We start from the raw sequence: 24,897 nt of genomic DNA, 5'->3' as shown, positions 1-24,897 counted from the left end.
TTAAGAGTAGAATTAAGTTGAATCACACCGCTGATTGTCAGATTATTGTGGTCAAATCACGTACTTTCTGGAAGGAAAAGTGTGACGTATTGATCATTCACTATCAACAATGGTTTTTGTTAATGAGTGAATTATCCTCCTGAGATACAGAGGAAAAAAGGTTTTGCCTTTTTGATTTTTTAAATGATAATTTAAGTATTGCGGCTGAAAGAATCATGTTGCAACTTTTTTCAAACACATTATTTTTTTTATCAGCTGTCCCTTGTAGTGGGCATCGGGTCTTGCTAGATACATAATGTCATGCTGTAATGCGATAAACCTGACACAGGGGTGTGCAGCTGTTAGGGACCCTCCCCCTGTAACATTTCCACAGCATCTTTGCGCAGTGGCAGTATCGTAGCCTATGAGGTTTATCCGAGGCGCGATTATTGCTAGTTGAAAACTTTACCCAATACCCTGCCTTGATGACTTGAAATATAGTCAGCTATGGCAATTTTTGATAGACTCGTCAGAGACTGATATATGTGTCAAGTTAAAGCTGTGTTTATTTTACATAATTCTCATACAACAGTATGTGGTCTCAGATGACTTGAAGGATTCTTTTGGGCCACTTCTAAGTAACTTTATGTTGTAGTCCATCCATTAAATATTCTTATTGCTTATTGTTTTAACAGTGGTTTGAGAGAGGGTGGAGCCAATCCCAGCTGACACTGAGGCAGAGGTGTGATACACACTGGACAGGTCATAGGCCAAACCATCAATGGCCCAAACATTTAAATAAGTTGTCCCACCCACCTAACTACAATCACAAGCAATGTTGAAGGGGCACTTATGATCAACAGCTAAATGACACTTTTAACCCATTTAAACAACAGTTCAACTCCATCTAACTACACTTAAGCTGACTTTTCTTATCCAAACATTAATAACTAACTACATCATTTCAGTATATCTTTATAGTCATGTCCCAGTATACACAGTAAAACCCTGACACAGGGGTGTACAGCTGTTAGGGACCCTCCCCCTGTAACATTTCCACCGCATCTTTGCGCAGTGGCAGTATCGTAGCCTATGAGGTTTATCCGAGGCGTGATTATTGCTAGTTGAAAACTTTACCCAATACCCCGCCTTGACGACTTGAAATATAGTCGGCAACGGCAATTTTTGAAGGTCTCTATAGAGACTGATCTTACTGTTAAATAAACTTTGCTATATAAAAGAATTAAATCGCTAACCTACTGACAACACTATGTAGCGTGCAACAGGGTTTATTTCCGCACTGAACAGGAGAGGGGGGCGGGCTTTACAAAGGACACACACACAGAGAAACAAGATCAATTTCTCAAAATGGAAGCATTTGGTTTTTCTTAACGCCAATCTTCACTAAACACTAGCTAACTGTTACCTGGACACTGATATTTTCTTTTCTTTTGTTTCCAACACATTTTTGTTTATATATTTTCTTGTGTGATTCTCTAAGCTTCTCCATGTTCTTTGACTGTAAATACCATTTATTAATATATATATATAATTAGAGATTGGGTCTTTTTGTCGAATTGAGATGGGCATTTGTTTTTGTACTTAAAAATGTATCTTTTTCTTTAGCACTCTGTTCCATGTTGAGTATAATAAGCCTTATAAATAAACGCTGGATATAATGTGTGTTGTGTACATTAGTAATTCATTTTACACAAGAACTGGCTCTCTTAAAAGAGCTGGAATTCCCATCACTACTAAGTACATCTTAATAGTCATGTCCCAGTATACACAGTAAAACCCTGACAAAGGGCTGTGCAGCTGTTAGGGACCCTCCCCCTGTAACATTTCCACAGCATCTTTGCGCAGTGGCAGTATCGTAGCCTATGAGGTTTATCCGAGGCGCGATTATTGCTAGTTGAAAACTTTACCCAATACCCTGCCTTGATGACTTGAAATATAGTCAGCTATGGCAATTTTTGATAGTCTCGTCAGAGACTGATTTATGTGTCAAGTTAAAGCTGTGTTTATTTTACATAATTCTCATACAACACTATGTGGTCTCAGATGACTTGAAGGATTCTTTTGGGCCACTTTCTAAGTAACTTTATGTTGTAGTCCATCCATTAAATATTCTTATTGCTTATTGTTTTAACAGTGGTTTGAGAGAGGGTGGAGCCAATCCCAGCTGACACTGAGGCAGAGGTGTGATACACACTGGACAGGTCATAGGCCAAACCATCAATGGCCCAAACATTTAAATAAGTTGTCCCACCCACCCAACTACAATCACAAGCAATGTTGAAGGGGCACTTATGATCAACAGCTAAATGACACTTTTAACCCATTTAAACAACAGTTCAACTCCATCTAACTACACTTAAGCTGACTTTTCTTATCCAAACATTAATAACTAACTACATCATTTCAGTATATCTTTATAGTCATGTCCCAGTATACACAGTAAAACCCTGACACAGGGGTGTACAGCTGTTAGGGACCCTCCCCCTGTAACATTTCCACCGCATCTTTGCGCAGTGGCAGTATCGTAGCCTATGAGGTTTATCCGAGGCGTGATTATTGCTAGTTGAAAACTTTACCCAATACCCCGCCTTGACGACTTGAAATATAGTCGGCAACGGCAATTTTTGAAGGTCTCTATAGAGACTGATCTTACTGTTAAATAAACTTTGCTATATAAAAGAATTAAATCGCTAACCTACTGACAACACTATGTAGCGTGCAACAGGGTTTATTTCCGCACTTATTGACTTGATGACTTGAAATATAGTCAGCTATGGCAATTTTTGGTAGTCTCGTCAGAGACTGGTATATATGTCAAATTAAAGCTCTGTTTTTAAATGTAGTTTTCATGCAAAAATATGTGGTCTCAGATGACTCAAAGGACTCTTTAGGGCCACTTTCTTAGTAACTTTATGTTGTAGTCCATCCATTAAATATCCTTATTGCTTATTGTTTTAACAGTGTTGTGAGAGAGGCTGGAGCCAATCCCAGCTGACACTGAGGCAGAGGTGTGATACACACTGGACAGGTCATAGGCCAAACCATCAATGGCCCAAACATTTAAATAAGTTGTCCCACCCACCTAACTACAATCACAAGCAATGTTGAAGGGGCACTTATGATCAACAGCTAAATGACACTTTTAACCCATTTAAACAACAGTTCAACTCCATCTAACTACACTTAAGCTGACTTTTCTTATCCAAACATTAATAACTAACTACATCATCTCAGTATAACTTTATAGTCATGTCCCAGTATACACAGTAAAACCCTGACATAGGGGTGTACAGCTGTTAGGGACCCTCCCCCTGTAACATTTCCACAGCATCTTTGCGCAGTGGCAGTATCGTAGCCTATGAGGTTTTTCCGAGGCGCGATTATTGCTAGTTGAAAACTTTACCCAATACCCCGCCTTGATGACTTGAAATATAGTCAGCTATGGCAATTTTTGGCAGTCTCGTCAGAGACTGGTATATATGTCAAATTAAAGCTCTGTTTTTAAATGTAGTTTTCATGCAAAAATATGTGGTCTCAGATGACTCAAAGGAATCTTTACGGCCACTTTCTTAGTAACTTTATGTTGTAGTCCATCCATTAAATATCCTTATTGCTTATTGTTTTAACAGTGTTGTGAGAGAGGCTGGAGCCAATCCCAGCTGACACCGATACCCTGCCTTGATGACTTGAAATACAGTCGGCAACGGCAATTTTTGAAGGTCTCTATAGAGACTGATCTTACTGTTAAATAAATTTTGCTATATAAAAGAATTAAATCGCTAACCTACTGACAACACTATGTAGCGTGCAACAGGGTTTATTTCCGCACTGAACAGGAGAGGGGGGCGGGCTTTACAAAGGATACACACACAGAGAAACAAGATCAATTTCTCAAAATGGAGGCATTTGGTTTTTCTTAACGCCAATCTTCACTAAACGCTAGCTAACTGTTACCTGGACGCTGATATTTTCTTTTCTTTTGTTTCCAACACATTTTTGTTTATATATTTTCTTGTGTGATTCTCTAAGCTTCTCCATGTTCTTTGACTGTAAATACCATTTATTAATATATATATATATATATAATTAGAGATTGGGTCTTTTTGTCGAATTGAGATGGGTATTTGTTTTTGTACTTAAAAATGTATCTTTTTTTTAGCACTCTGTTCCATGTTGAGTATAATAAGCCTTATAAATAAACACTGGATATAATTTGTGTTGTGTACATTAGTAATTCATTTTACACAAGAACTGGCTCTCTTAAAAGAGCTGGAATTCCCATCACTACTAAGTACATCTTAATAGTCATGTCCCAGTATACACAGTAAAACCCTGACACAAGGGTGTGCAGCTGTTAGGGACCCTCCCCCTGTAACATTTCCACCGCATCTTTGCGCAGTGGCAGTATCATAGCCTATGAGGTTTATCCGAGGCGCGATTATTGCTAGTTGAAAACTTTACCCAATACCCTGCCTTGATGACTTGAAATATAGTCAGCTATGGCAATTTTTGATAGTCTCGTCAGAGACTGATGTATGTGTCAAATTAAAGCTCTGTTTTTAAATGTAGTTCTTGTGCAACACGTGGTCTCAGATGACTCAAAGTACTCTTTAAGGCCACTTTCTGAGTAACTTTATGTTGTAGTCCATCTATTAAATAAATAAGTGTGTGATACACACTGGACAGGTCATTGGCCAAACCATCAACGGCCCAAACATTTAAATAAGTTGTCCCACCCACCTAACTACAATCACAAGCAATGTTGAAGGGGCACTTATGATCAACAGCTAAATGACACTTTTAACCCATTTAAACAGATCAACTCCATCTAACTACACTTAAGCTGACTTTTCTTATCCAAACATTAATAACTAACAACATCAACTCAGAATAAATTATTGCTAGTTGAAAACTTTACCCAATACACCACCTTGATGACTTAAAATATAGTCAGCTATGGCAATTTTTGATAGTCTCATCACAGACTGATATATCCTCTTGAGACCCGGCAATTCATTTTTCCCCTCTGTGGGGGACACAAGTCTGAGACCCCTAGGTCAAAATATCATTTATAGAATCTATCTCAATTGCACTGTCCTTTCAAGTGGACGTCTTTTCAAAGTGGCGGGAATTCCAACTTCCACATTTTATGGCAACAAGAGAGATAAGTCATTGATTTTTTGCAGATATCATGTTTCTGTTTCTTGACTTCAATTTAGTAAGGTTTTTTTTTTAAAGGGACAATTATTATAACCCGTAGTGACATGTAGTGGACATCAGGACTTACTAACCCCAATTTTTAATACATTAGGGAGCAGAGGGCTAAGTGAGGCAGAGAGGATTTTGCTAAGAATTGTGGTGGGAGATTGTGTAGAAAGGGAAATGAAAGCAGTTTTAGTTCACTGTTCACACTGTTGATCAAACACACACACACACGCACACAGAGAGAGAGCCACAGTACACAATCGTTTAAAAGCTTGATTGGACAAACTACTTACCCTGTTGATTTACATATATCTGCTAAAAAGGGATTAAACTTATATGTCTTCTTTCTTTATCACTTAAGTTTCAGAATTCATCAGAATTGGAAGCCCTCTGACTACTTCCAACAGTACATCAGTGAGAGTTTATTGTATTGTTCCTGTAACTGTTTTCGTTAAAGGTAAAAAAAATAAATAAATTGAAAAAACAGTGCTACAGGCTGTGAGGGCTGTGGGGGTGCGACCCAGAGTCGAACCCCCCAAGCGAAGAAGCACTCACTTGCTTCGAATGTCACTGAAGTATATATTCAGTGTGTCACTAAGACTTTTTTTTATTAGATTTTCAAAATGCACACCAGAAGCAGAATCGCTACGTGTATGTTTTTATTCATGCAGGCTGGACTGTGGTAACAGGTTTTAATCAGAAGTGATGATAGATGATCCCAGAAGGTATCGATCATACACACCTGCAGGGTGAGGACAGTGGCAGTGCGTCTGTGTGTGGTGTATGGGTAGTTGATGATGTATTTGTCCATCTGTCTGTCTGAGTGGTTAAATGGCATATTTATAGGCTGCTTTGAAAAAGGGGGCAAGCAACAGCGAGACAGTATTCTATCAAAATCCAGGGGAAGAAGACAAGCAAGACGAGAACAAGAATTTTTTTATCTTCATTTTTTGATTGCATGTTGAATGTGGGTGGATGTGAGAGAACAAAGCACACTGGTGCGTGATTATTTCAAAGATATTCATTCACATCCTTGAGACAAAATTTCTATTAGACTTATTGCTTTGATCCAGAGCTTTGCTCTTAAATTGGTTTGACCCCGAGGGACCTTGATTGCAGTTATCATGTTGGAGTCCATGAGCTTCATGGAATAACTGTGGTCTTCAGAAGATAAAGAAAACCGAATATTCACCTGTGGACAACAGAACTGGGAGACCTGGACAGAGTTACTGCACATCACCAGCAGAGTGTTAATACTGGAGAGTTGCCTTATCATCTCCCAGTCAGCAAGGAAACCAGTTCGGACCTCTGACACCTGTACTCAACAGCATGCCTGTCCCAGCACAATTTGTGGAGGTGAATGGCATGCCGCCCTTACCCGCAGGCTGGGGATGGAGCACAGTGATATATTTTTGTCTCTTTGTCACACTCAGCATGCTGTTGGCTCTGCTGCTTCGGTTTTTACTTCAGGAGTCACAACGCTACAGATACAGAAAGTGACAACGCTCTGTGACCTACACCCTCTACGTCAAAACAGTCAGTTTGTGTGTGAGTGTGAGTGTACTTGGATGCCTAATGTGTGTGTTTAGTGGACTCTAACATTTCAAATATTTCATCTGTATTATATCATGGTGTTTGAAATATTTCAGACCTCTGTAAATGATGACAAATAATGCATGTTTTCAGAGTTTGTCATGTCCTGACCTTAACACTGAGATGTACTAGCAGAATTTATGCCCCTTAGTCTGAAAGCCAATACTGCTGCAATGCAAATTAAATGGGCCATCTATACAGGTTACCTAGTATACTGAGAGTTGACTTTGCATTGGAGACGTCTTGTGTCTAACACTTAAAGTTTGGAAATTACAAATATTTGCATATTATTATGCACTTTTCAACAAGGGACACTGAGTAGAAGTATTTTTTGTTTTTTTGAGGAAAAACCATTACAGTTTCAAATTCTTATTCAAAGCAGAGAATTTTCATTTTAACACATTTGGACGGGATCTATAAAAACTGGCGTTTTATTTATTGCGCTTTCAAAATAAAAGATTATCCATGCTCCCAAAACGTCTGTTCTGTGAATTCAAATTGAATGAGCCTAAGTTTTCATCAGAATACACACGTCTGACTATCTGTCAGAATTGATCTGTAGCTCTCAGTTCAGTTTACTTATTGATTTACTGACATGGCATGAAGATTCCATACATGCCAAAGCAAAAGGCAAGAGAATAGATAACATTCATGGTGGAAACAAATCAATTTGGCAAATTATACTGCCCAAAGTAAAACAAGCACATAGCTGACCAACTGATAAGTAACTCTGTCTTCTACATAATGATAGGGGTATTGCTTGGATGTTTTAACTATGAGTCAATGAAAGGAGTAGCTTGACATCTGGAGTATGATCTTTGTATGCAATCTTTTACCTGTGGGTGTCAGCGCAGCGTGAACAGAGTTTCCTGCTGTTTGCCCGCACTGTGCTCCGAAGTACTGCTGTTTAAAGCTTCACTGATCAATATCTTAATAATGGATCAAATAACTGCTTAATGTGAAATGTGTTGTTTGCAGTGATATACCCACAGATAATTATCTCGAACTTTGTTTCACTGCACTTTCGCTGTTTTAGTTCAGTTTCACCACATTCATCAGCGTTGTTTCTGTACACGGAAGGCAGAAGGCTTATACGTGTGTGTGTGTGTGTGTGTGTGTGTGTGTGTGTGTGTGTGTGTGTGTGTGTATAAGCCTTCTGTTCATAGCGTATAACTGAAAGGATCCTCCTTCTTCATTCTGCTGCTGCTGCTATACAATGTAAAATAAAGGTGAAAACAAAACTGCATTTCCCAGAGTGCTCCGCGAGCAGGGCTGTGCCAGAGTAAGCACCGGGGTGTGGCGCACACACGCGCACACGTCCACGCGCACGGCTTTTAGACTGTTTCCGAGTGGGCTCTGACTCTCCGTCCTCCTTCTCGTACTCCCTTCAGCCTCTGCCGGGTCTCTCTGTCTGCTCCCCGAGCTTCTCCTGTCAGCTGCATCTCTGCGGTAAGTCGCTGACGTCACCGCTTTAACTTTGTCGCTTTGTCGCTTTAGCTTGTATAGAAATGTTCAGCAGCATCAGCCAGGTGAGCGGGGACAGCCGAGGGGTCTACCTGTGGACAAAGAGAGAGACACGTCTGGACCGCGGAAGTTTGACCGCTTCTGTTGAATAGACAGGAGAATAGACAGGAGAGTAGACAGGGCAGGGAACTTGATTAAAACGGATAAGAAGCAAGTTAATCACAGACGTTTTAAGTAAATACCTCTGGTCCTCAGAGAGAGTTTGCTGTTTGCATTATTTGTTAACGTTTTTCTCTCTTCAACAGACTTTCTTTCTGACGTTGAGTAAACCCTCACAACTGTCAAAATGGTGAGTCACTTTAACTCCGCAGATTTTTTTTCCCTCCGCTGTCAACCCAAAGAAACAGCACAAAGTTTATATTAAACGGATGAATAAAGTCACAATTCCTCTAATAGTCTTTGTAAAAATCCGTTATTTATGCAAATGTATGACAAAGTGGGGTTTTTTTTTACCCTCTGAACTCCCAGACAACGCCCACTTTATTCCACATTATATAAGGCTGAGGCTAAGATTTTATCAGACCTGAGAGGATAGGACAGTAAAAGATGGGTATTTTTTTCCACTCCTTGATAAATTGTAAATATCTTTCCAATTTACACGAAACATTAACAGCAACTTTTCTAAGTTAAGTCAGTGGCAGTAAATCTGTGTAAGCAGCCACGCAACCTTGTACATACAGCTGAGTAAATACTGAAACTAGTTTCTGTAATTCAGTGTATTTTAGCAGAGAATTTGTCAAATGGACACCTTTTTACAAATGAACCATTCCAGTTTATTAAGTTACAAGGGTGTGTATATGTGTGTGTGCCGTTGTAGTGGGGACATCTTGGCTGTTTCTCTCTGCATCTCAAAGGCTGTTTGAAGGTTCACACTTGTTTTTAAGCTTAAGGTTAGAATTAGGTATTGAGTAAAGGCTGGGGTTTGGCATTTAGCTGTGAGAGGCTAGGGAATGCATTATGTCAATGATAGTCCTTACAAGTATAGAAAGACAAGTGTGTGTGTGTGTGTGTGTGTGTGTGTGTGTGTGTGTGTGTTAAGTGCGCGCATGCTTGTGGGGCTGCAAACAGTTTTCATTTGGGGAAGTTTAGTGTATGACTCATGTGGGCTCCATTCCATTCGGGTGGGTCTCTGTGTATCTCCACCTCTCTGTCTGTTTAATACACCCATTTCCACGTCTAACCCGGAGTTTAAAGCCGCCCTCCCTCTCTTAAAGGGGAATCAGTTTATTTTCTGCACACCAGGGTGGAGTTCGTCCATCACCATAAAAATTGCGGTTATATTCGTGATAATAATCAGCCGTGAGGTTGTTACTCTGCTGCAGTCTGCAGACAGTTTAGTGTGGGGTTATAAACCAAGCTCACAATGGTCACTTTCATTAGGACTGAGATCTAACTTGACTTAAAATACAAATCTGGTGATATACTGTTTTTCTTGTTGTCAGCAAATCCAGTGAAAAGACAAAAAACATCAATGAACTGATCTTACTAACACGTGTTGTCCATGTTGGCAGATCCCGATGCAGTATAATCCTTTGTACCACAGAGCTCCATTGTTGCCCAAAAACTATTAAAAACAAATTAGTGTGCCACAGGGCACTGTAGTTTATTCTGAGTCACTCCCATACACTGTACACTGTCCTGGAGTTGTAAACACTCACTTGCACGTGGATTTGGATTAATGTGCTACTGAAAATAGTCACCAACAAGTGCACTATTTACTCCTGTGTGAGTAATGTTTGCTAAAAACTCCACTTCCCAGCTGTTTTAGAAAGTTGCCGCGCCTTTTTTAAAAATGTGCTACCATGTATTAGTGTAAGTGTTCAGTTGGAACAAATGGTTCCTCAAAGGGAACTGAAATTCTGAAAAAAAATAGTATTCATTCCATGTTTTCCATGTTTTGAATAATAATTGTCTGACATGGTTTTTTTACACAGCAAAGTTCAGTTACCTTGTTAATTCTTCAAATTCCATCTGCTTCTTCTCCCTCATAGAAGAATCCAGAATATATGAGTACATTCATTTCAAAGGTTTAAACTAATAGACACAACATACCTCCTCCCTCACAATGGCAGTCACAGTCCTGCTTTTTATGGGATTTGTTCCTTATAAGAAAAATACTGAACCACGTAAGCCTCATTGCTTAACCTGCAAAATACTAATACGCACATCCCAGCTGTACAATATTGACAGTAATGGGACACTTAACATTAAAATGCATTATATGACCGCATGATAAGGGACTTCCCTTAATACAAGCACAACTACATGGATTGTGTGCAGTCTCTATGGTAACTGCAGTCCATAAATGTAGGAGGAGACTGATAAAACCTGTGTGGTGTCAATGTCTGTGCTTTAAAGCACAGATACCAGTGGTGACAGCCTCTGTTTACATTACGGAGGGTCAGCATACCTCCATCAGAAGCCCCCCGCCTCAGTCATGTCTGAACTAGCTCGATAGGATTCACCTTATCACTCGCTATAAGAGCTGAAGTTTAGTCTTACATTCCAGTGGAAATGATCAGCATTGTGTTGCGTTGTCGTCTAAATATCTCCTTGTTTGTGAGCAGCCATCTGCACAGCACGTTGATTAGATTTTGTTTAGCTTGTGGTGATGAGTGTGTTTATAAAAAAGGAAAGCTTGTGGACATTTTGGTGTTTCTTCCTGCAGAAAAAGACAGACTCCCAGTTGTTAACAGTGACTTGTTTTTTTGGACATCCCAGATTTTCAGGCTCAGAATTCCAGAGACATTCCCGTGGTTTTCCTCTCTAAACATCTCTTCCCCTGCAATACCACACAGTCACTTGACTATTTTATTGTTAATTTGTCAGGGTTTCAGGGAGTGTCTGGAATGAGTTCAGCATTGTCACAGCATGAAACAATTATTAAAGTCTTCAGTATCAATTTTTAAATATTTGTTCCACAGTCAGAGAAATGATTCAGACTGAATTGCCATTTCACTTCACTTCATTCTGTGCAGTATTCTGCACTGTATTATCTGAATGTTGCAGTTGGAAGAATATTTTAATGTATTTAAACACACAGAGGGTATTGGCATTTGTAAGAAGTGCCTGTGAGGAGGGACACAGGATCAGCTGTTCTACAAAAAGGATTCTTTAAGTAATAGAAGACGCATCTTTGGAAAATCTTCACCAGAATAATCCTCCTCTCTTCACATCTTCCATGTTGCAGGCCAGCAGAGGAACTGTAAAAGCCAGCGGAAACTTCAACGCCAGTGCGGATGCTGAGGTCCTGTACAAGGCCATGAAAGGGTTGGGTAAGATGATGCTTGTGTGTATATACTGTAGATCTGTTGTCAGCACAATGTTATCTGACACGTTGGAGGCGTGTCAGCCTGTAGTACTCCTCCAACGCACCAGTGAGTGAGTGTTATATGTGGAGTTCCTCTCTGAACAATTACTGTAGTAATCCCTGATGTCTGTGTGGAGCTCCACCCAGACACCAGTGAGTCATAAGCACATGAACAGAGCGATGAAACTTGAGACGCGTCACTCTGGGCAAACACACATGCTGTGCTCCACTGAAGGCTGTAATTATGTGAATGAAAAACTTGTAATCAAGACTTTACCTAGACAGAGCATGCTTATTGTTATACAATTCGTATATCACGTGAGAGTAGTTATAAGCAAACAGTTACAGCTTGGCTGAGTAACCATGGTGCCTGTTGCTGTAGGGACCGATGAGGATGCCATCTTGCAGCTGTTGACGGCTCGCTCCAACGCCCAGAGGCAGGAGATCAAAGCCGCCTACAAAACTCTTTTTGGGAAGGTTGTACTGCCTCATAATCACATGACAACACACAACATCACAACTCCAATTCAAAGGTCTCAGTATGCTTCAGACAACTTCTCATACAGCTTCGTTTAAAGGCATAATCTTTGTACCTGTTCCAAATCACCACACTCAAAGCCGCCATATCCTTCTCCTAGCTGAATCCTTCTTCCTCCATAATCTCTCTCCAAGAACTGGGTGTATCTTTGCAGTCTTAACACACACAAAGCTTTACCTAGAATCTCTGTTTCTTTGTGCATTTAATCCAATCATAAACTAGGCAATATTACTGTAATATTTATATTCAATGATGATATAAGATTAGGTTTATTTCACCAAAGCATAAAGACAACACACTTTTTTAAATCTGGGGTTTATTTATCTGTTCCTTCATGACAGGATCTGGTCGATGACCTTAAGGGAGAACTAGGAGGCAAATTTGAGACCCTGATTGTGGCCCTGATGACCCCACCCATCGCTTATGATGTCACGTCACTTCGCAATGCCATCAAGGTAGGTGTGCTACAGTCCCCTGGTGTGGGCAGAAATTTTAGCAGTCAGAGCAGCAAAAAGTGAAATGTGGGGTCTGTGACATTTCCCCCCTTTGCCCTGTAGGGGGCAGGAACAGATGAGAAGGTGCTGGTGGAGATCCTCGCCTCCAGAACATCTCAGCAGGTTAAGGACATCGTGGCTGCTTACAGACAGGGTAACACACATACACAGCAGTTGTAAAAAGTGGTGGCCATTATTCAAGATTAAGACTATATGTGTGTTGTGTGTCTTTACGTGTTTCCCTCAGAGTATGATGATGACCTGGAGGAGGATGTGTCTGGTGACACTTCTGGTCACTTCAAGAGACTTCTGGTTATTCTTCTGCAGGTACATCACATTTCTCTTCTCCTGTCCTCTCCTGTCCTCTCCTCTTCTCTCCTGTCCTCTCCTAACCGAAATGTTTTTGTCTCCTCAGGCAAACAGGCAGCAGGGTATCCAGGAGGGAGTGATCGAGAGTGATGCTCAGGTGAGTCAGTTTTTTTTTTTTGTTGTTGCTGGTCCGTAAATATTTCTGCCCTTCACCATCAATGGTGTCTTTGTCCTTTTGTCTGAGGGTGTGACTGTCACATGTGTTTGTGGATAGGATGTAAATGCTGGCCACTGAGCAGGATGAAGAGTGTTTTGTTTATGCAAGTGTTTTGTAGGTGGGGGTGGCAGTTTCTATGACTGACCGCTAATGATGTTGGGGCACCCTCTACTGGAGGGAGCAAGTAAATAATCTTTCAGTATTGGCAAGTTTTTTTCTCAAGTTTTGGGGTGAACTGTTTTCCTAATGGACACCAGTACCCTACTGTCTGGTGTCAGCTCCATACCCCCAGTTTGTAAAATATGCTTTCCATTAAAAATGTTTAAATCTTAAAGATAATCTTCAATTTTCAAGTCCAAGCTGAGATATGTGGGTGATGCCACTTGAATTAATCTTTAAATTAAACTTTTTACAGATTGTGGAGTGGTCTCTGTGAGTAGTAGATTGACTTTGACATGTAAGATTGGTGAAATGCTCCTTTATCAGTCCAGTTAATTGCTTTCACGAATTTAAAGGACAAACATGTCCTTGTATAACTTTTTCTGTGTGTGTGTGTGTGTGTGTGCGGCTGTAGGCCCTCTTCAAGGCAGGAGAGCAGAAGTTTGGCACCGATGAACAATCGTTCGTCACCATCCTGGGCAACCGGAGCGCTGAACATCTTAGGAGAGGTGTGTGTCTGTGTGTGTGAGAGAGATAGTTTGGGGGTTGCAGTAGGAATTAGAAATTATTTTTCACATAATAATTCTGAACCTGCGTGTTTCAGTATTTGATGCCTACATGAAGCTGTCTGGATATGAGATGGAGGAGAGCATCAAGAGGGAAACATCTGGAAGCCTGAGAGACCTGCTTCTCGCCGTGGGTACGGAACAAGTTCACACTGCAGACTAGCTCTGTCTTCGCTTATTCTGATATAACTGCCATTTTTAAGTTCTCTGTCATTTCTGTTTTTCCTCTAAAGTGAAGTGTGCCAGGAGCGTTCCAGCCTATTTTGCTGAGACCCTGTACTACGCCATGAAGGTAAAACATCAAATGGCTGTGGAGGTTTTGAGTGAGGATGTCTGAATGTCTTGCCAAGTATATATCACTCTAGGTTTGACCTATTCCTCAAGAACATATCATTGTGATATTGGTTGTAGTGACACAGTATAATGCCAGTAAAATGTTGGCATTGATACTAGAGAGATTCTTAGTCCTCACACCAATGTTTTAAAGCTAAGTCTATCCGCAAATGATCAATTTATAAACATCAATTTATAAAAAGTACAAAATTGTGCTTTCTCTGAGTGCTTTGTATGTTAAATTAGATTTACATGCAACCACCACATGTGCCGTGGGCTGTAAAGAGTGAGTGCTTGTTAAAAGTGTGTTGCTTTTTATCTATGTATATGGGGCATAGGGTCATGATATGTTTATGTATTTGTTTCAGGGTGCAGGTACTGACGACAACACTCTGATCAGAGTGATGGCGTCTCGTAGTGAGGTGGACATGTTGGACATCAGAGCTCAGTTCAGGAGATTGTTTGCCTGCTCTCTGCATTCAATGATCAAGGTACACACACACACACACAGTTAAACCTGTTGCTACCTATGAATCCTTTATTCCCTCTCTTAAATTTTGCTGCACGTATGTGTTTGTTACAGGGAGATACTGGTGGTGACTACCGTAAGGCTTTACTGTTGCTCTGTGGTGGAGATGACGCGTAACCATGTCAACAAGCAAGAACAGGAACCACACCTGAAGTGCCTCTTCTTTAAGTGGGCCCTTTGGGCCGTCAGCTCACAGAGACAACAAGCTAATACAAAGTCAGAGTTCATTACAACAGAACTTTCTTGTGTGTGAGAGACGGCCCATCAGGTCTTTTAAACTATGATTCCAAATGTTGTCTTTGAAAGGTAGCTAACATTTTATGTCCATAATAATTCAGCTTTTGGTTGACTAATATCTTCACGATAACTAATGTTTTATCATTTATCATTCCAAAGTATCTGAATACATTCATTTTTGTTTGCACTTTGTATGGCAGAATCATTATGCAATAATAAACATTTCAACTGATGAAGTACAACCATGGCTTATCTCTTTTTCTGACTGCTGCCTGTGCACTTGTTTCTTTTAGACATGCACTGACTTCTTTTGATCACTAGAGTGAGCTAGAGTAGCTTTAACACAGCTGAGCTGGAAAGTACCTCAAAAGCATGCATGCCATCATTTGGCTAACTGATGAGAAGTACATTTACTTAAGTACTGAACTTAAAGACAGTTTCGAGATACTTGTATTCTATTTGAGTATTTCCATTTGATGTTATTTACATTTCTACTCCTCTCTCCATTTTGCTGATGATCTGTATTTTTCCATCAGTACATTTTTACAGAAGAGTTTAACTTGTAATTCTTCAAAGGGTCAGTTTACCCAAATTACAAAAGTTACTGCACAGGTTTTATTTGTCATATTTTGACAGGATCTGTTTCTTGAGATTTTTTTCCACTCCAATGAGGGTCATGAACGGAATTTCATTTGTGGTGCTCACGGCCTTGAAAAACTACATTTAAATCTTCTAGAAAATAATCCTCATGACTTGATACCACCAGAAGTAGGATCCTTTGAATGCGTGAAATCCATAGATGGCACACACATCTCTTCACTGCTGTCAGCATCATGTATGTGAAGCTTTCACTGCTGCATGTTTTGCAAATTGTCTACTAATGAGGAGGCCTCACAAAAAAGGTCACGTTATCACTGTCATCCTCTTTGCATTCACTGTACTTGCACTGCTTGTTGTTCAGAGTGAGCTTCATGTACTTTAACAGCATAAAGTAATTGTTGACACTACAATGATTTTAAAGGAAAATATTGTGTTTCTGTGTGTGTGCGCGTGTGTGTTGGGTTGAAGGAGGGGTCACCTCAGGCCCTGTTATACTACTCTCTGTTATTCTTTCCACGGAAGCGGTTGCCATTGATTGTTGCCACAGAAACAGGCAGCCAATAACGAGGTCTGAACAGCAGGGTGTGGGGTCAGGCCACCTCGAGCCACAGGAAGAACAATGCCTCAGACTCCTCCCCCCTCGCTGCTTTGCGTGTTTTTGGGTGTGGGAGGCTGTGGGTGGGCATGTGTTCAGTCAGTTTTGTAGGTCAGAGCTGAAGTACTTAGTGGAGCGTTGAGTTGTGTTTTGATGTTTTTTTTCCCATCCTGACATCCAGCCCCTCCCCTCCTTCATCACGCTGACTGAGCCTCTGTGAAGTTCAAGTTCAAGTTGACTCTGATGCAGTGGCGGTTCTACTTTGAATTCTACTCGGGTGCCATTTATGCATGCACGCATAAATCAACAAAACAATTAATTATGAAAAAAGTTGCAGCCTCACCTTGGTGAAAATGTGTTAATCCCCTCCAACATCTTAGGAGAGGTGTGTGTATTTCAGATATTTGTGTTTAATCAACTATAACAACAGCTCTATGAGATTAACAAAGCTCTGCATGGTTTTACATCAACACTACCAAGTGCTGATTTCTATGAAAGAGCATGAGGCTGATTTTCTCAGCTGCTTTCATGACCTGACAACAAGTTGTGACCACAAATCCGTAGATTTAACAGTAATCTGGTGGTAGAAGCTGTCACAAATCCATAACACCCAAATTCCTGAGGTGCTCGCTCTGGTATTCCAGGCTTGATGGTTCCAGAGTCAGGTTTATTCATTTGAAACACCACAAATAAATAAAAGCCCACTCTTTGGTTTGTTACCACTATTTTACAAGGACCACATCACAGAAGTGGTAGAGTAACATATCTCAGTTAAAACTGAAAGTAGCTGATCTACAGTCTTCAGCTCTTTGATGTCCATGACATCCAAAACTACACCAGGTCTTATAATTCTGTCACTGTCTGTCTTGCCTCTGTCAAAGGTAGCACAATCAACAAAGCCTCCCCCCACATTATATTGTGTATCAGGCTTAGAAACCTGTGTGCATCTGTTCATTTCATCAGGACAACACTTGTGCACACATGGTCAGAGGTGGATCTGCTGTTTGTGTGATCACGCTTTTACCTGCAAACCTCAAAGAGCTTTTCAAAGAAGTTATTTTAATAGTAGTACAGGAGTCATGGCCTTCCTCGTGGAGAGAAAGAAACAAGATGAGGCATGCACCTATTATTCCAGATATGAAAAGGAAAAGGGCACACATACCTAAATGTGACTCAAATGAGCTGATGATCATTGACAATAATGTGTTTTCCTTTAGGGATTTCCTCCCTTTTTGAAAATATTCCAGGGGGTTACAAACAATTTGAGAGTATTTGTCTTGACAGGGCTGCTAGTCTGTCATGCTTACAGGCTTTACGCTTCACTGAAAGCTGTTCAATGTCAGATTAAAGGGGCACTTCACCAATTTTACTTGTCAGAGTCAATGCAGCATAATGAGAAGATTTACCACTGGTGCTTTAGAGGTACTGTGATTCTAAAGCTTCAGTCAAATTTTGATCACAAGGCTTCCTGTCACAGTTTGTACAAAGCAACAGGAAGGACAGCTCAAATGCAGACAGACAGGCACAGGAACAAAACCAGCAACAGGATGGCAAGAACATAACAACACACAAAACACTAAAACACTGGTGCAACAAACTAGCAAATGAGTGGGGAAAGACGGCTGCTATATGCACTCTGAGCTGATTAGAGAATGGTAAACAGGTGAGGTGGGTGTGGGTGTCAGGGCTGGGTGATTAGGGAATGAGAGACAGGTGACCATGTGGTTAGCAGGGAGGAAAATCTGAGGACATCTGGTGGACGGATAGAAGCAGGAGACAAAGGTGGAATGGACAAAATCAACAGGGCTGAGATAGGAATCATGACAGATTGTTTCTATTTTGGTATGGTTTGCTGCTTTTAAATAAAAGATCAGAGTCTTCAACCACTGTTAGAAAAAACAAAATGACTGACAATAATAAATTTGGCTCCAAGATCATGATTGTCCATCTGTGAAGCAGCTTGAGACACTGTTTTAACATTCCAGTTTGGGACTAAACATTTTCTTTTTTAATCTACACTATCTATTGTTTAGTAAGTATTGACTGACTAAGAAAGGCCATGAAGGCTTGATTATCCTTTTTTCACTTCCAGTAACAAGAAAGATAAAATTCCATAAGTCACACAAAGACCAGAATCAAGAGATTGTGATTGATGCATAAAAGCCATCCCTTTTCCAGTCAGATCTTTATCTATGATGAATCACGTTGCATACCTGTGTGTCTGAATGTGGGTGGTGTTACTGATGTGCGAGGGTTAATGATATCCATATACATACTGCACAGAGTCGGCACAGCCCGGAAGCAAATTCCAGTGAAAACACCAATGAAAGAGCCAGTGAATTACACACACACACACACACACACCCTGCTATCATGAGCAAACATGTTACTAATTCTACAAAACAGTATCTGTTCATTTGTTTGTCAAAAATCTTTTATCACTCCTGCTGATTTGTTGCCCTTTGAGTGTGTGAAACAAATGGTTGTATTACAGACAGGAAGCCGCCCTTTAACCACTCCCACTCCCAGTTCAGCAGCTCGCTAACCTTGTTTTGAGCTGAGTTTCTTATTTTGTTTGTGGTTCTTAGAGAAAGAAATTGCAGTTTTAAATTTGAATGTTATTTTCATACAGTAATTCTTTCTCTTTTTCATTCCCCCAGTGTGGAGGCACTTGTACTTGTGTAGACACAAACAAAGCTCCACAGGGTCGAGCAGAGCAGCAGATTCAGGTGATCGTTCTCTGTAGGATCATCACTTTGAGAACCCACATACTTTGTTATTACAAATCTATGGCTTATAATCAGGGGGGCAAGGTGGTGCAGTGCTTGGCACTGTCCTGGATGTGGGTTAAAAGCCCAAACAGAATCTAATTCACTGTTCTGCAGTTCTTCCACTCTGTCTGAACCACATTATCCTGATGGTGGATATCCTTTTGATCAAAGCCAAGAGATAAAAGAAATAAACCCACATGATGACTCGTGGTGGTTGAGAGGAGGTGGTTGATCCTTACAGCGCAGACCTTTGGATGGTATCCTCATTTCCTTCCTCACCCTTGACCTTTAACCTCTAACTACTTCCTCTCTGGCTGTGTGGTGGTGGTGGTGGTGCTGGAATGTGTCCTTGGAAAAGGACTCAATAAAACACGTGCCCTGGAAAAGGACTCAATAAAACAATATGTCTACAAAAATCCCTTTTGTGCCATCAAAGAGAGTGGACTTCCGTTAAAAGGTGGAAATCACTCTCTCGTTGGCTTTTTAAGTGTGTGTGTGTGCTTTTTAAGAGCAGCAGGTCAGAGGTGACCAAAGGTCAGGAACAGACAGGAAAACATAAAAATCCACATCTGGGGTTGCACTTGTTCAGGGATTACACACGCATGCACACACGCACACACTGCTCACACACATGTGCACACACAGCTGGATCATAGCAGTCTTTACTTCCAATCTTGCCATATAGATATGGCTCCTAATGCAACTGGCTGCTGTCATTGAGGAGACTGTCGCTGGAGACTGGAGGAACAAGCCCTATATTTGGATACTGTGTAGAACTGCTCCACTTTTGTGTATGAAAAAGAAAAAACCTTTCATCACGAGTGTGTGGTGCTCTAACCCGAGGGCATGTCAGCAGTGGGTGGGAAAGCCAAAGAAGTGTAATTCACAAATAGCTTAATCCGCCAGAAATAATATTCATGACGGGAACGCTGAGATATAAATCATCAGATGTAAAGTCATCATCATGTTTCAAAGGACATTTTCACGTCTTTTTCAAGGTGCCCATATGTACTCTGAACAGAACGTTCCTTTGGTTCATACCAGCCACCAAAAGAACCTTCCTTTATGTCTTTCCACTGTAAATGATTAATATGAAGCTTCAGTTGCCAGAATGAAACTACTACAAATTTCCTTTCTTTTTACAACTCTTCCACTTCAGCTCATCAGGGAAACACTGTGAATGGAACCATAAAGCGTTTTTGTACTGAAGAGGTTCAGACTTTGGCAGATATCCTTGTGATCTGTCTTACTCAGACTGCGGAAGCCTCACAGTAACTTCAGATAAACCTCTGAAGACACTGACTGAGGAATGATTACACCGGGCAAAACCTGTTCCATCCTTCATGTGGGCACCTGACTATTATTTTAAGACAAACTTGAACTATTGTTTCACCAAGTGTCACCATCTTGAAAGGACTTTTGCCACTCCCTTTAAAATATCTGTTTCATCACATTAGAAAAAGCACAGATTGCGTCTGACAAAGGGCCAGTTTGGGCTTGAAAGTTTTGTAATGTGAGTATTAAAGAGATTTAAAGGTGTGTTTGACAATGTGAGTCCTCAGGGGGCGAAAAGCACAATTAGTTTTTTGGACTCGTCACTTGGACAAGACAGATGAGCCTTTTTGTTTGCAAACTGATTGTTAGTCTCTTCAAAGGAGACATGATGAGGCTGATTCTGTGCTGAAATCAAGAAAAATGACACTTGATTAAAATTGTTTTAAAACAGGTTGATTTCACCTGGTTGGAAACAATTTGTTTTTAGAAAATATATTTATTATGACTCAATAATGCATTTTTTTCTGTGTATATTTTTATAATTACAATCCAGATGTACTGTAGCATGTGGCCATACAGACAAAGTTCTTCACTTAAAGGAGTGATCATACAACCATCTGCTGCTCCCTATTAAAAGTCACATGCTTCATATTGTTCAAGGCAACAGACCACATTGTATAAATAGAAAATATTTATTTGTGGTGCATAAATACAGTGGTGTTTATATGATATTAGTGGCTGATTGATAAAGTCAACCAGAGGTAGAAGAACGTACCGCTCAACTATAATCATCAACTTTAAGTTGTGTGTGAAAAACAGTGGTGGAAGAAGTTTTCGGGTTCCTCACAAATAACAAATAAAAACTCAAGTTCACTGTTTACACGCCAGACACTGTGTCAGCTCAAAGCTGATCACTGATTAGTCCAAATCCAGAGGATTGTGGACTGTTTTATCACATCTTGACATTTTTAAAAAGATGTTAAAAGGAAAATTTACTGAGGTAAAATCACAGCAAACTGTCAAGTATCAAAAGTAAAAGTATTTGTAGTGTGGAATGGTCACTTCTGGACAGTTATGTTATTATACTCTATGTTGTTATTCCTATTGCATTAATCTGTGGATAGAATTTTAATGTGTGGAGCTAGTGTCCCCTACTTTTTATACTGTAGGGTAGTTTAATCTGTAAAAACGCATCATATTTTACAATCTCATCACATATTTTAGAATATCTGAAAAGAAACTACCTTTATGTGACAGCTGTCAGATACTTGTAGTGGAGGAAAATGTACAATATTTACCTTTGAAATGCAGCTGAGTAGAAGTAAACACTGAAATACTAAGTACCTCAAAGGTGTCCTGACGGTACCTGAGTAACTGACCTTCCCACAACTGGTGATAAATTAAAACATTTAATGAGAATAAAAGGCCTGATAAATAAAAACACATGTGGTGACTGAAGTCCAGGTCCCCATCGTGGGATCCGCAGCTAACAGTCGTCACTTTGCAGCATGGAGAAAAAGAAGGAGCACACACTGGCCCACGAGCTGTTGCAGTACTCTTCAGCCGCTTTCCGGTGGTCCGCGCGCCTGGTGCATGCTGTCGGTCCCGCAGTGGTGGAGCGGGGCGGCAGCGGCGGGGGGGTCTCCGGATCTCCGGACTGAGCGGAGATCACGGAGCTGGCCAAGTCCAGCTTGAAGTGCGCATCCCGGGGCGCGCGCTTACACGTGCCAGCCTTCACCAGCGCGCGCTCGTCCTTGCACACCTTGCCTTGCAGCCTTTTGAGCGCGCGGGCCACCTGTTTCCAGAAGCCCTTGGGGTCGGACTGGTAGCTCGGGCAGCTCTGAGGTTTGGCGTTGTATGCACACTGCAGGTCGGTAATCCCACCTTTGACGCGCGCCTCCGGGTTCTCACATTTGACCGTCAGCCTCACCGTGTCCCCGACGTCTCTCGCCCCCCACGTGCACTGCATCTTGTCCTTGATCGAGAACTTCCCCCGGCCGGTGACTGCACCCTTGTTCCCGCTCCTCTGCGCTCTGCCGGGGGCTTGGACCACATTCTTGTCCGCTCCACGGGTCTTATTGCGCGCACCGGAGGACAGATAGACCCGCTGCCCGAGGAAGGCCAACATTAGCCAGGGAGCGAAAGTCCTGAGCAGCAACATGTCGTGTTGTTAGAAGACAAATTATCACCTGAAAGGATACAGGATAGTTTAAAGTCAAGTTTCAACGTCATCGGGTACAAAACAGTTTTAAATGAGAAAATAAAGACGACATCCAGAAAAACGAAAAGTTGTTTTTATTGTGTGTGTGTGTGTGTGTGTGTGTTAATTCAAATTTCGAAACACATTAAAAAAGATACAAGTAAGCGGCCATAGTGCAGTTAGTTAGCACGGTTCACTATACACTACACAACTATACAAGTCACATGCACTGAGTCTGACTTACCAAAGAAGATCAGTGTTGCTGTGCGTCAAGCCTCTTCTTGTGTCTGTCTGTGGTCCAGCACATGGCTTTCATACATAGATGCTGCGGCACGCCCACCATTCCCGCCCAAAACACACACACACACACACACACACACACACACACACACACACACACACACACACACACACACACACACACACACACACACACACACAGGGAGAGTTATGTACACACCTCCATGCAAATCCATTGAGAAAAATCGTGGCCATGGAGGGATTACTGGGCCCCAGTTAATATTTCTTGTTGGAAAGTCAATCAAATGACGACAAAGAGATACAAAACAAGAATAACTATATGCAAAATGCCTATAAAGACACTCAGAATGACCACAGAAACACAAATTGACTAATTTGAGACTCAAAATGACCAAAATGAAAAGAGTAAAGAGAAAAATCAGTGAACCATCTGTAAGATTCAAACCACAATGAGACTCAAAACAACTGCAAATAGTGTGGGCGCTCAGTCTGTGGTTCTCGCTCTTCTGTAGAAGAAGTGGGGACCTTTTACATGTCTGCAGGGGCCAGTTGTCTCATAATCCGTCCATGATCTTGGCAGTTGTCTCTTTGGGAAGGACAAGGAAATGTTTTTGTTCTGGCTTGATCTGACGTGTCCAAACTGAACTCCTTCCTTCAATAGGGAGCGCGACTTAAGATCAAAGACACTATAACTGATGCTGGATTTGCGTGTCTTCACAGACTGAGGGGGGTTATTCCAAAGAACTTTAACAAGACATATGACCCCATTACAACCCAACCTCACAGGGTACGTCTTGGAGGCTCAACTCCGACTTTTCCACCAATCTGCTGCTGTGTTCAGTCATGAGGAGACGGTCACTAAATTCATTTTCAGCTGTTTGTACCAGCTGTTTTTCCAAATCTCCAATAACAATACAATCTGCTAATGTTAGGAAAAGTATGAACAGCGAACAGTAAACAGGATCATGATGCATTCAGTATGTGCAAATACATTCACAGGAAAAGGTCCATACAGGTCACCTCTGTATTGACCATATTATCGGTTCTAAATGCCTTTGTTATCTTTCCAGCAGTAACACATTTACCAATTGCCAGCTCCTTCTGTGCCTATAAACTCTGAGCTGGGCCTCCTTCCTCCTATGATTTCCTTCTGACATGAACTCTGTGAGGTTTTTTATGTGCCAAACTAAGAACAGAAGTGAGTAAAAGTCGTCATCTTTGTTGGCGGACTCAGGCTTTCCTTCAGTCTGTTCATTACAACAATCATTTCTCTAACTCGCCCTGGCATGCGTCCAATGATCTTTCAAGTTACAGCAGTTTATCACTGTGAGTCACTGTGTCGGAAGGACGATTTATTGTAGGTAAATAGTAGCAGGGAAACTGTGTGTGTGTGTGTGTGTGTGTGTGTGCGTGCGTGTGTGTGTGTGTGTGTGTGCAATAATCACACTGGGGACAAAAAGCTCATCCTCACAAGATAAACCATTACATTTTATGGCATTTCAAGGTTAAGTCTCCAGTGAATGAATGTATGACAATGCACTGTCCTGTGTGTGTGTGTGTGTGTGTGTGTGTGTGTGTGTGTGTGTGTGTGTGTGTGTGTGTGTGTGTCTGTCTGTCTGTCTGTCTGTCTGTCTGTCTGTCTGTCTGTGTGGACGCAAATGACATTGAGTAGACCTGTGAGACAGAGAGGGAAGGAGAGAGAAAGAGTAAAGTGAAGCTTTACATCAGGGGTGTCAAACCTGTCCACAAAGGGCCGGTGTGGCTGCAGGTTTTTGTTCCAACCAATGAAGAGCACACAGTTTGACCAATCAACTGTCTGAAGACTGAGATCAGTTGATTAAATGAGTCAAGTCTGGTGTGCTGCTGCTTGGTTGGAACAAAAACCTGCAGCCACACCGGCCCTTTGTGGACAGGTTTGACACCCCTGCTTTACATGACAGCAGATCTTTTCCTCTCTGCTCAGCAGCACCACCTTGTGGTTTCCAGAGGTGGATGAAGACCGTTACTTTAAGTGACTGAGGGCTCACAGAATTACAGCCTTAATATTTCTTTGTATGTGGCTACATTTCTGTTTTACTGTTAGACAAGAGAGTAGGCAGTATGAGTGTTTAAAGGTCATATTTACTGAGATTTACGTTTCTATCTACAGCAGATTTGTGAAAAATGATGTAAAACAGAAAC

At 41.1% G+C, this 24,897-nt stretch overlaps 2 protein-coding genes and 6 non-coding genes across 9 annotated transcripts; 7 read left to right on the top strand and 1 right to left on the bottom strand.

Moving 5' to 3' along the window:
- The first annotated feature begins 374 nt into the window (after positions 1-374).
- LOC121181431 lies at positions 375-515 on the top strand. Its single transcript, XR_005894023.1, has one exon. It is a non-coding gene; the product is annotated as a U4 spliceosomal RNA (small nuclear RNA).
- A 527-nt stretch (positions 516-1,042) lies between these two features.
- On the top strand, positions 1,043-1,183 carry LOC121181427. Its single transcript, XR_005894019.1, has one exon. It is a non-coding gene; the product is annotated as a U4 spliceosomal RNA (small nuclear RNA).
- Positions 1,184-1,833: 650 nt separating this feature from the next.
- On the top strand, positions 1,834-1,974 carry LOC121181430. Its single transcript, XR_005894022.1, has one exon. It is a non-coding gene; the product is annotated as a U4 spliceosomal RNA (small nuclear RNA).
- Positions 1,975-2,502: 528 nt separating this feature from the next.
- LOC121181426 lies at positions 2,503-2,643 on the top strand. Its single transcript, XR_005894018.1, has one exon. It is a non-coding gene; the product is annotated as a U4 spliceosomal RNA (small nuclear RNA).
- Positions 2,644-3,329: 686 nt separating this feature from the next.
- LOC121181428 lies at positions 3,330-3,470 on the top strand. Its single transcript, XR_005894020.1, has one exon. It is a non-coding gene; the product is annotated as a U4 spliceosomal RNA (small nuclear RNA).
- A 917-nt stretch (positions 3,471-4,387) lies between these two features.
- LOC121181432 lies at positions 4,388-4,528 on the top strand. Its single transcript, XR_005894024.1, has one exon. It is a non-coding gene; the product is annotated as a U4 spliceosomal RNA (small nuclear RNA).
- Positions 4,529-8,105: 3,577 nt separating this feature from the next.
- Positions 8,106-15,256, top strand: anxa5b (annexin A5b). 2 transcript variants are annotated; one of them, XM_041036210.1, is made up of 13 exons: positions 8,106-8,247; positions 8,568-8,611; positions 11,513-11,597; positions 12,015-12,109; positions 12,512-12,625; positions 12,728-12,818; positions 12,912-12,991; positions 13,080-13,130; positions 13,765-13,858; positions 13,954-14,049; positions 14,149-14,207; positions 14,617-14,739; positions 14,832-15,256. In XM_041036210.1, the coding sequence occupies exons 2-13, from the start codon at positions 8,609-8,611 to the stop codon at positions 14,892-14,894; spliced, it is 954 nt and encodes a 317-aa protein (XP_040892144.1). In that variant the 5' UTR covers positions 8,106-8,247; positions 8,568-8,608; the 3' UTR covers positions 14,895-15,256. The 2 variants fall into 2 exon arrangements, with proteins under 2 accessions (XP_040892144.1, XP_040892143.1); XM_041036209.1 differs by lacking the exons at positions 8,106-8,247; positions 8,568-8,611 and having other exon boundaries at positions 11,504-11,597.
- A 5,539-nt stretch (positions 15,257-20,795) lies between these two features.
- Positions 20,796-22,735, bottom strand: LOC121180832 (fibroblast growth factor-binding protein 1-like). Its single transcript, XM_041036493.1, has 2 exons — positions 22,700-22,735; positions 20,796-22,444 (listed from the first exon to the last, which is right to left on the bottom strand). The coding sequence occupies exon 2, from the start codon at positions 22,414-22,416 to the stop codon at positions 21,742-21,744; it is 675 nt and encodes a 224-aa protein (XP_040892427.1). The 5' UTR covers positions 22,417-22,444; positions 22,700-22,735; the 3' UTR covers positions 20,796-21,741.
- Between the last annotated feature and the right edge of the window lie 2,162 nt (positions 22,736-24,897).

Source organism: Toxotes jaculatrix, chromosome 4, assembly GCF_017976425.1.
Source record: "Toxotes jaculatrix isolate fToxJac2 chromosome 4, fToxJac2.pri, whole genome shotgun sequence".
In the NCBI taxonomy this organism is placed as follows: Eukaryota; Metazoa; Chordata; class Actinopteri; family Toxotidae; genus Toxotes; species Toxotes jaculatrix.
This window is presented reverse-complemented; position numbering and strand designations above follow the sequence as displayed.